Here is an 11,528-nt window from a genome sequence, read left to right on the forward strand (position 1 = left end):
CCTGATGACGTTTGTTGACAAGCGGCGCTCATTAGAGCTCGAAACAGGAACCGCCTTATGGAATACATATCGAGTAAATAATGTTTTGAATGAGTTTTTAATTCGAATAACAAAACAAAAACAAACAATAATAAATACACCGGAAAAGGTGTGAACACTGTCCGAAAAGGAGTAGGAAGAAGTGTAAACCTGTTAAACTCCTTTTCTCTAAAATAATCAGAAAAAAAGTACTCATTGCAAAATACTTGCTGATAATACTTGCAGAAGTACATCAAGCATTTGTACTGCATAATCATTTCACCGCTTATGGTGAGTAAATGTACTTAGTCACATTTCACATGCATGCAAAATCTCAGTCTGCACACTGGCTGTCAGATTCATGTCTTGGAGTTCAATTATGTCCCTCATTGGATTGATTTTTTGCTGTACATATAGCCTACATACAGTTTTCATGTGAGCAAATGCAGTTGTTTCTTGCCAAAGATATTGTTGCTTAGCATCAAGAACTGCGGTGCCAGGTATGACAAACCAAACCAAGCTGAATGTTACCTGTGAAATGATAGTTAAACCATTCTTGTAGAATTAATGTGTGCCTCGAAGTCTTAAACTATGTTTTTACTGATAAAAACCTTGCATATCTACAATCAAGCCAAGCAAACATTAGACAGAATCATGAGAATAAAAATCTTTATTAGTGTTTTATGAAGTCTGCATAATATGCCACACGCCTGAGAAGCTTATGGTCAGAAAGAAAAACTGCTCTATCAATACCGCCCTCTACTGGTAAAACAACTGCGACATCTACTGTACTGACTGCTTGCAAAAAAGATTACTGTTAAATACACACATACTGTACTACTGTTATGTATATGTAAGTCTGGTCCACATCAGATTTTGTAATGCATTTTTTCACATTCATATATTGTAGGCCAAAGATAAAAACAATGAAACACTGGACCCTAACACATGGTTCAGTTCCCCAAATCCAAACTTTACTAGGTGCACTTAAAGTACAATCACTAGTGCCATTAGGTAAACACATTTACATCAAAAACAGGAGAGAGGGGAACATGTTAAACTTGCAACAGCCTCATAATGACAAAAATGGCAGAGATTAAGCTAGTAAGTCTTTGTTGTACATACTGTATTTTATAGACTGAACAAATATAATACACACATTAACACAGAACATCCCAGTGTGCAGGCACATTCATGTTCTTTTCACACGGAAGAAAACCGCTCTGCCTCTGTGGTTTGTGTAACATTTTAAAAAGCCGATTGTATTTGATTGACCCTGACCTGCTTGATCAAGTAAGCACCACAAGGCTACAAGAGGTCATGTGTCAAGTGAGGAGACAAATATCTGACTGGCCATTACAAAGATTTACATGTCTGGAATAATTAAAACCATGTCAAGATGGCAGACTTTGGGGTTTCAGACAAATCTGTAATTTTGTGTACTTTAAATGCACCAGATTTCTTTGGAAAAACATTGGATAAAAACAGGCTACACTTCATGTTGGGCAGTGATTTTTTTTATGTATATATACCAAGACAAGGAACTGAAATCGGAGATGAATTCAAACGGATCTTTTTTAGTTAAATGAAGGAATGATCCATGCCTTCCATGTCACTTCAGAAACAGCTGTGGTCTTGAAAATTTTAATAAAAAGTGAACAACAGAAAAAATCTAAGTATATTTATATATAAAAATACATGAGAATACAAAAAAGTAGCAAAACAATGGGGATATAGGCTAAAAACAGAATGAAGTCATTGATACCTACAATTTCTCCTGGTGAGATGTTCATGTTTCACCTCAGAGAGCCCCAGGACTCCCAGTGTCATGTCAAAAATAGAGAAAACAAAACAAAACAAACAAAAAAAGCTTTCGATAACTGCTGATATTCTCTGGTCCCTGCCCAGTGCACCTTATGAAGCCTGGTCAATATCTCATTAGCTTCCATACCAGGCTATTCGGTGGGGATATAAATCAAATTAACAAAGACACACACAGTGTCATATAATGACAAACAAATTAACTACAGCCAAATCCAGGTTGTAGTTTGTTAGGGGTATTTGAATTATTATACATCTTTAATCCAACATTCCTATTCGTCCATTTAGACGTATGTCATATAACGACACACCACAAGTTACAAAAAGGGCCATTCTGGCAAGTCAATTCAGTCAAATTTCATAAACACTTTGAGGCTTCTCCTTCAGAGGAGGACAGCCGAGAAGGCCAGCATTTCTTCACCAAGCCACCCTCCCGACAAAAGAGTTTCCCAGAGAAAAGTAAACTTAGGTTAAGAACAATGGCTGGGATGGGCTGGAAGTAAAATCATTTTAGCATTCAAGCTTGTGTCACTCATAAGAGTAATCTTCAATACTGAGAAAATATTCACAGATATTTTTGGTATTTCCCCTACTTCCTGGACTAAAAAGCAATATACATTTTTATTTGTACCACAAATAGATCTAATATCAAGGATTTGGGGAAAGCAATTTAACAAGGTGCATGACATAGATGGTTACAAAGTGCCAAATTCTTTACCGAAATGTCTGTATGTATCCGTGTGTGTCAGTGTAGGTGTACTGTATTTCTTTGTTTGCGTTCATGTGTAACATTAAAATGGGAATGTGGAAGTGTTCCACAAATACTGTGAAGAATGTTACAGACTATTTCTTTTGTTGGGTTTCCACTTTTTCATGTATGGACTTCTTCTTTTCCATCTAAGGACTTACAAGATTAAATTTAATAACCATGTAATGGGCTGCAAGTTTTCTGGGGGTGGGTTGGATGTGATCCGAAGCTGTTTAGGACATACTGGAGCAGCGTGCAGACGGGGAACCCATCTGGGTCAGCACCTTGTCCAGCCACTGCAGGGGGCCGTTTAAATGCAGCTCGATCCAGCAAGGAGTGCTTGTGACAGTCTGTCGCCTGGAAGATAGAAACACTTGTTTTTTTTAATGTCAGTTTGTGCAAACTTGAATTATGATGCTTCATGCTGTGATTTATTCAGTTCAGGATCTTTTAGTGTTGCTAGGAAGAGTGTGTTGTGATGGAATTGTGAAGAAAATGACCATGTTAATAAACACTTCTCAAGCTGCATTTACCTTTGAGTCATGTGTAACAATATATGTCAATGTTTAAGAAATAGAACCCCAGCTGATGGACAGTCACAAACAGTGACTTTTTAAAAATTAGCCCTCATTTATCTGTAGAACTGATTTGTTCTAGTCTGGTGTTCCTGGAGGTGCTCACCTGTACTCGGCTCCCCAACCTTTGACAAAACTCATGCGGATGGTGCACATCCTGGTGAGCTGGTACACCGCTTCAAAGCCCTGGTTGACAGACTGAGCCAGCAGGGCTGCAAATTCTTGGTTGTTGAATATTTTTAGATTACAGCCTAGAAGGAAAAGAAAGGTTAACATTAAGGTCAGCAAATCATCAGCAAGTCATCGAAGAGTCACTTAAAATGAATTTAAAAATTAGACAGAATCAATGAGGCAGGATCCGAGAATTACTCAGACAGAATGATTAGACATATTCTAAAATTTCATAATATATTAGAATCTCAAACAGAACATAAAATATCATAATCAGTTAAAACCAACCCAACAGTTTTTAAGAACTAATCATATAATTAGACAGAAGAATATAATACATATACTAAAATTACGGCAGCGTAGAGCTGCCAGACCAAGAAAAAAAAAACCGGGAGGACTTTTTCACGTTATAACGTGATAGTATCGCGTTATTTCGTGATACGTATCGCGTTATTTCGTGATACGTATCGCGTTATTTCGTGATATGTATCGCGTTATTTCGTGATACGTATCGCGTTATTTCGTGATACGTATCGCGTTATTTCGTGATACATATCACGTTATTTCATGATACGACTTTTTCACATTATAACGTGAAAGTGTCACGTTATTTCGTGATAAGACGAGAACGTGAAAAGAAAAGTGGTTTTATTTACTGTCTGCTGGTCATCTGTAAATCATGGCTCCTTTACATGATGCCATTAAATTATATTTCAAGCTTGGCTTGAGAAATGGTGAGATTTTGCAGTTATTGGGCTCCGTGGATGAGATTTATATAAGCATGCGTACCCTAAGAAGAAATTTGAAAAACATGGGGCTATACTGGAGGAAAAACGAGTCAGACCCTCTTGAGTCGACCCTCATTGATAAGCTGGAGGGACACGGCCGGCTGCATGGATACAAGCTCCATCATGTCAACTGCATCCAAGCTGGATATGTTGTCACCCAAAGTACAGTGAGGCATTTGTTAAAGTTTCTCGACCCCCGTGGTGTTGAACAGAGACGGAGAAATCACCTAACGCGGCGCATGTACTTTCACCCAGGGTTAACATCTTATCACAAAATAACGTGATACTATCACGAAATAACATGATACTTTCACGTTATAACGTGAAAAAGTCCTCCCGGTTTATATTTTCTTGGTCTGGCAGCTCTACGCTGCCGTAGTTATAAAAATAAACTTTTCACGTAATTACGTGATAATGAGCCCCCAATTTTTTTTCTCTATGTGGCAGCACCATGCTTCCGTACTAAAATAACAAAATAGAATTTTAAAAAAATCAAATACTGCGAATAAACAGTCTAATTACATCTGTCAATTTTGTTGCCTTAATTCAACATCAACATATGTATCATTGTGCCACCCACCATAAATTAAGTTAAATACATAAGAAACACATTTTAAGGCTGTACAGTACAGTTTTGATGTTGTGTATCTTCACAAATATTTATTCAGTGTACATTAAGGTGGGTTTCCTGGGTTGGCGTCACTATCACTACGATGCTAATGTTCCTCATTGCTACACGTTCCACTGTCAATATCTTACCTGGAGGAATCTTGCACACGGTTGCTGGATGCCAGCCATATCGTTGGTTGCAATTTGGACTCTGGACAAAGATGGCACTATCACTCAGGCACTCAGCAAATACCTCCCCTCCAATGTAGTAGAGTCTAACTCCTCTTCCTGTTAGTAAAGGAAGACAGCCAGCATTAAAATTTACATCTCATTCACAATTCACCAATGAATTCCTTGAAAAGTGCAGCCCTAACCACTGGGAAAATCATGTGACAAGTCATGTGGTCAGGAGGAGGGGGATCAAGCAACCAACCAGTTTTACGCCTTAAGCCAGCCCATGTATACGAAACAGGACTTACACAAAATCTGTCTCTAAACAAGGCAGTCAGAGACTGCAACATCCCGCGACACCCCTGAATTCAAACTTTTATGCTGACCTACACATTTTTGTACCTCTGGCTTCCTGAAAATGTTTTCTTTTTTTGTGATTATACCTCAGCAGGTTTCAGAGATAAGTACCTAAAAATGTAAAAAAAGTGAAAATTTCACCTTGACCTTGTTTTTCAAGGTCAAGATGTAATTTTCATCCCCTTGCCTCCCTGAATATAATGCTTTTTGTTTTGTCTTTCTATCTTAGCCGGTTTCTGGGATATGTGAAAAAAAGGTACCAAAGTTGAAATTTGACCTTGACCTAGTTTTCTCAAGGTCAAAGTCATCATCATTGTAATCCCCTTTGCTGCCCGATTAATGTGCTTTTTCTTTCATCTTTCTATCTGCAACGGTTGTGAAGATATTTGGTGGACGGACGGATGGACAGACAGACGGACAAACACCAACGATTACAATACATCACCGCTTTGCTGGATGTAGTAAGAATACACCAGGGACACACTCAAAACCTGCATTAAACAACCCGTGAAGATTAACTATAGCTACTTGAAACTTCACTAACCTATGTGCCTCCGGGTCATCTCCACAGTGGCGTTCCTGTTGACATTAGACAGCAGACCTAGACAGAAACGCTCAGAATTGGATGGATCCGTGAATCCGTCCACTGTCAGGGAGGGCTGAGAGGCGTGGAACGTCTCGCCGACGCGCTGGTTCAGCTCGTAGTAGGCTATAGAGCACCAGAAGGCTGGTTCCGAGTAAGTCACTGGCTGCAGGTCTGCAGTAGAGAATCACAGCAATCAAGTTCATCCCACAGGTTCATTTGGCACACGGTACGCATGTTGTTGATGTGTATTCACTATTAATGTATCGAGGTTCTAAACCATGATGTCCTGATCTTACCCATGCTATGATTGACAGGAGACAGAGTGCTGGGAGAAAGCTCAGCTGGAGAACCTGATGTAGAAAACACAAAGTCACTGATGGACAGGTCAACATAAGACCACAGCACGGGGTAGAGATGCGGTAAGACTAGTGAGTTTAACTGTCTGGGTTAGAATGCTGATTGCATCTATACAACAATAACGAAGCTCTTGTTTGTACATCCAACACTCTGAATGCAGGGGTTAGTTGAAAGTGAAGTCTGCCTTCATTGATTGCACAAAGAACAGAGTGGATGTTGAAGTAAAGAATAATTACTGGTATGCTGCTGTTGTGGCTGTTGTTATAAACAGCACATGGAAGTTTAATTAAAATGTGGACTAATCTGTTAGAATCTTACAACATAAGCTGACATAAAAAGTTCACCATCCTTGCTAAATTGATAAAGTCTACAATTAGAAATGTTAATAAGAGAAACACAGGCTCAAAATAAGTCTATTGCTACTCTAACCTAACATCAACTATGAACTGACTGACCACAGTGGAGTCATGGCACAAGCACTAAGACAGCAGGAGTTGTTAGTGTAGGGTACCTGTATCCATACTTTGATTCATCTGTTGATCACTGGCCTCCCCATCCTCACTGATGTAGCCTGGTGGAGGTGTTTCTGTTGAAATTATGAGAAGGAAATATAATGTTAGCAAAAATTTATGGTTCATGATTGTTGTTTTTACTCACATCAAACTTTCCCCCAAAGTTATATAAAGACAAAACTTGCATCATAACCATAAAAAAGAATTGCAAATGGGTTTAATAATTGTAATGCTAATGTTACATAATGTGCATGACAAAAAAACCACAGCTGCTCACGAATGCAAAATATTACAAACAGAAACTTGGAATAACATTGAGATTTGTTCTCCAGGATTATGTGACCCCTCATGAACTCACCTGGTATATAGTTATTTGGAGGTTCAATGCCCGCAGGAAAGTTAGTGTTCTCGGGTATGGAATGAGTGTAGTCATCCAGAGGTGGCAGCTCTGGCAGGATATCTGAGTGTCTTGGCACAAGAACAGGAGGCAGCACTACAAAGATGCAAAGAAATGAAATGGAAATCGGTAATTAAGGCACAGTGAAGTGGGAATAACTCCACTTTTAAACAGAGTTCACCCCTGAAACCCTTAACAGAAAAATTATAATAATATTAATTGTGACATTTTTGCTTGCTTGCTCAATGTTAAGTGTTAAGTCTGACATTACTAATATCTCTCATTAATTCTCAAATAAAATGGACTAGTTTCACATGTACTGTACAGAATACAATTTATTTCCTCATCAAAATACTCAAAATTAGAGGAAGTTGTTTTTTTAATTTTCTCTAAGTCAACAAAAAGGAGAGAAAATAAATTTTATCAAATTTGAAAACTATGTAACACAAACTGGCCAGTTTTCACATCTCTAAGACAAATCTTTTCCCCAAAAAATTTCAGACCAACACTTTGGTAGAAGGGAAGTTAATATTTCACATGAACAAAATGTGTGTGATTATGTTAAAATGTAAGTAGTTTACTTTCAACAAGCTTTGCATGTGTTAATGAAAGAGAGCAGATGTTCAAAGAGATGTGAATAATTTAGGTAAAAAAACCCAAAAGACTCACCTGGGGTCTCCACCCTTTGGTAGTGGTAGGGGTTGATGCAGACCTCATCCTTTTTTAGATGGAAGGCATACTCACAGGCCTCAATCGCACGCAGCTCATGGTGGCTGTGAAGGTCTGGCCATCGCCACAAGCGGCAATAGATAACATGGGGAAGCCCCTTTCTGTGAGAGACCTGCAGGCGGCCATCCAATGATCTAATTGAACAGTGAATAGGAGATGGTGGTGAGATGGTTGAAAGATACACAGGGGAGGGAGGTTGACACATGGCAATGGATGGGATTGATTGGTGACAAGACCAACAAACAAAGACATTATTAATGGCTGTCACCTCCAGCATTGTAATTACAAGTCTCCCACATCGAGGTTGTATGCAACACCATACAATAGTTGAGGATAGTCACCTGGTTTGGTCAGGGTAGCTGTAGAGGCCTGATGTGTCCCACTGTTCTATCGTATTTGGTGTACTCAGTCCCCATATTTCTGAGCAATTGCTGTACACAGAGAAAACAAAAACAATAAATAAATGATAAACATGGGACATAACCCATTCAGAAATATCAGTATGGGTAATGTGAACATTAAAAGGCCTCTTTTATTAGAGTCATGAGGCAAAAATTAAGACATCAAATTTATGCTCAGCTATGAAAATGATAGATGGGTTCTTCAAATAAGAGAAGCCTTTGACAGATTTAATAAGAAAAGAACAGTGTGGAATCTGTTAAACAATGAGTGAGACAAAGAGCATTATTGAACTGTGTGGCTTCAAACATTGAAAACAACTCAAAAACAAGGGGGTGGTTGGGAATCAATGGTCCAACACTCACAACATGAGTGAACCATAAACTAAGAAATAAAACTTGGAATGAGGACAAACAAGTTGCTTCTGAATACTAGGACAACAACATGCTTCATGTCAACGCCACAAATACACAACAACATGGACTAAACTATCATGGATGGTAGCAGAGCCAAGTGGGATCTTAACTATGATGACAAACTGCAAGTGGTTTGTGAAAGGGCACTGGTCATAGCATCTGCTAGTGAAAACTTGCATTTTACTACACCAATCCTTATTACAAATACTGGTCGCTACAATAAATAAAAATGTTGACTGAGTACATTCCAGAGTGGCAAGGCTGACAAGAACGGTCCCCCAGCCATGTTAAACACACACTAATGGTGGCCAGGTCCCAAATCTGGCATTATTTTGGGCTCATTACACAGACTTCTATTTGTACATTACTTCATTCACTCTGAGCCAGTCGTTGCATCATTACAAACCTGGCAGTGCAGCCTGTAACAATTCTCAAGCAATAATAACCAGCCTGTTATCCATGGTCATACAAACATCTGACGTGGTGCTTGGTGGTACATCAATGAGGAATGAATCTCTTAACATGATGTTCCTACTGAACCCGAGTCTGTGTCATCAAGGCTGGCTGGCTGATAAACAGAACATCGGCTATGACCCTATTAACAACTCTATCCCAGTGAAACAGTAAGCACTGCTTTTCAGATTATCTGTAATGGACCTTGTTTTACTACGATGCAACCCCAAATTCACGTTTATTTATTTTCCACGATGCTGCATCCCTAAAAAATACTTTTACAGAATTCCAAATATTTCAGGTTTCCAGTGACAATTACAGGAATAAACTGAATTATGAGAGAAGATCACTTTCACATGCATAAGTCAACCAAAACAAATATACACGATATATGACAAAAACAACCTCAAGTTTTGACAGTAATATAGTATTGAGAAGTATACCTGGGGATGGTGACACACTTTGTGTTGCAATTTTGAGTAGTGATAGCCTTCTCCAGCTCATCTAGCTGGCCTGTCTTCTTTAGCTTCTTCACTAAGCTCTTCACAGCTTTCTCACACCACTTTTCCTCTTGCCCATTTTGGTCTCCACCACCTGCTCCACCTGGGCCGTTGGTCGATTTCTTCCAGCCCAACAGCCTCTTCACCACAGGAGGGGTGAATGGCAAGATGGAGGACATCTTAGCTGGACAAATGGAGATTCTCCAGCAGACTCAACACAAGCCCACACACGCAGACAGAGCAGACCTAGAGCTACGGTTTGGGCCCTCGCTCTGGTGGGGCCCCTCTAGTGACCAGTGAGTCACAGGGTGGAAGCCGGTGCTAGCCAGTGAGTATTTTCATAAGAGATGGACACCCTGGGAAAAAGTCACATAACAAAGCACATTATTACAAATAACAATAACTACAGCAAGCCTCACCAAAACAATAACAGAATCTGTAAAACTGAATGAAATTTCAAACCGTGAGCCAAACAGGACGTGTGATCTGAAGCAGCAAAACTGCGAGTTAAAAGTTAACTTTTTGTGTGAAGTCGAACACACAAACAGGCAGAGATGTCCTCTTGACGTTATCTTGGCACAAACACTGCTCGAAAATCCAAGCTAGCGAACGTGCAAACTTATGAAGTTAACACACATGTTGTACTCCGTACTGTCGCAGTCTGTGCACCAAGATAATCACGATCAGCTACTAATGAACGTATGAATTTCACAGAGAAAAAGCTTCAAAATGGATGTGAACAAGAGGGTATTTTGTGTCACCCCCCCATCCCCCCCCTGCTAACATAACACAATCTGGATTGGGAAGGCCGGCTGCTAGCTACCTGGTGGGGGGCCTGTGTGACTCAAATCACAACAAGTTGACTAGCGTTAGCTTTCTGAACGTGTTAACAACAAAAGGCTGAACTTGTCTTGGCTACAGACTAAGAGAGGGATAGACTGCAATTTATTCAACTACACAGATCAGAGGTTAGTCAAAGAAGAGTTCTCATTTAGCCAGATCAGCTAGCGTTAGCTTCTCCAAGCTAGCTGCCAGCTTGTTATCAAAAATCCTTTTGTTGTGATGGCGAAAAAAACCCTCCTATGCGCAACAGTCCAGCCGTAGGACTTTGTTACCAAACATTAGCTTGTCAAAAACACAGACTATAAGTAATGTTATAAGTAAATTCAAGTAATTCCAAATTAAATGAAGTAAATATTTTTATCAAACGTAACTTTTGAATGATCTAGACTTTTAACCAAAATATTATCCCGACACAAAATGAGTTAGCATCTTGGACGAACTCTTCCAAACTGAGCCCTTACTACCGCTGGCTAACGGACCTACGTCTCCGACTCAACATGCATTAAAGTCGAGAAAACAAACAAAAGCATTTCAATAGTTACCCCAGGTTTGAAGTCCAAAGCTTTGCGTTTTGAGAGAAAGGTGTAAACAGCCTTCTAAACACCTTAATAACATAAATACGACTGATGTATTGAACTACAGCTAATTTTGACAAGGCTTATGGGCTATTCTCAAGTTGCTACCAGTGCTACTGGAGCTAGTTTGTTACGTTAGTTTGACCGGAACAACAAAACAAACTTGATGGCTACGCACAGGCGCTTAATCCCGCCTACTCAAAAATGTGATTGGACGTCTGCAAGATTTTAAATATTGAAAATTTATGTTTTTTGAACATGTGACTCTGTATTATACCATGGTTTTACGTCTGTCATTTAGTGATGTTTGTAGGAAAAAACAGTTTTTATTCATTATATATACAGAGTATTCACAATTTGATTCGACATGTTTGGGGCAAAAGTAAAACACAAAAATAGAAGCAAGAGACAATCAGTTGCAGCGAATAAACATATTCACTGTAAGTATGGTTGATCATAAAATAATGATGAATATGTAATACATTTATGAGTCCTCTGATTAT

The 11,528-nt window shown here is 39.1% G+C and overlaps 1 protein-coding gene across 2 annotated transcripts; it reads right to left on the reverse strand.

The window, feature by feature from the left end:
• Window positions 1–670: 670 nt before the first annotated feature.
• LOC137592442 (mothers against decapentaplegic homolog 2) lies at window positions 671–11,142 on the reverse strand. 2 transcript variants are annotated; one of them, XM_068310613.1, is made up of 11 exons: window positions 10,993–11,142; window positions 9,551–9,963; window positions 8,181–8,270; window positions 7,780–7,973; window positions 7,072–7,206; window positions 6,725–6,787; window positions 6,141–6,194; window positions 5,803–6,015; window positions 4,881–5,018; window positions 3,269–3,413; window positions 671–2,944 (listed from the first exon to the last, which is right to left on the reverse strand). In XM_068310613.1, exons 2-11 carry the CDS (start codon window positions 9,784–9,786, stop codon window positions 2,821–2,823), a joined length of 1,392 nt encoding a protein of 463 aa, XP_068166714.1. In that variant the 5' UTR covers window positions 9,787–9,963; window positions 10,993–11,142; the 3' UTR covers window positions 671–2,820. The 2 variants fall into 2 exon arrangements, with proteins under 2 accessions (XP_068166714.1, XP_068166713.1); XM_068310612.1 differs by having other exon boundaries at window positions 6,713–6,787.
• Window positions 11,143–11,528: the final 386 nt, after the last annotated feature.

Source organism: Antennarius striatus, chromosome 3, assembly GCF_040054535.1.
Source record: "Antennarius striatus isolate MH-2024 chromosome 3, ASM4005453v1, whole genome shotgun sequence".
Lineage (NCBI taxonomy): Eukaryota > Metazoa > Chordata > Actinopteri > Lophiiformes > Antennariidae > Antennarius > Antennarius striatus.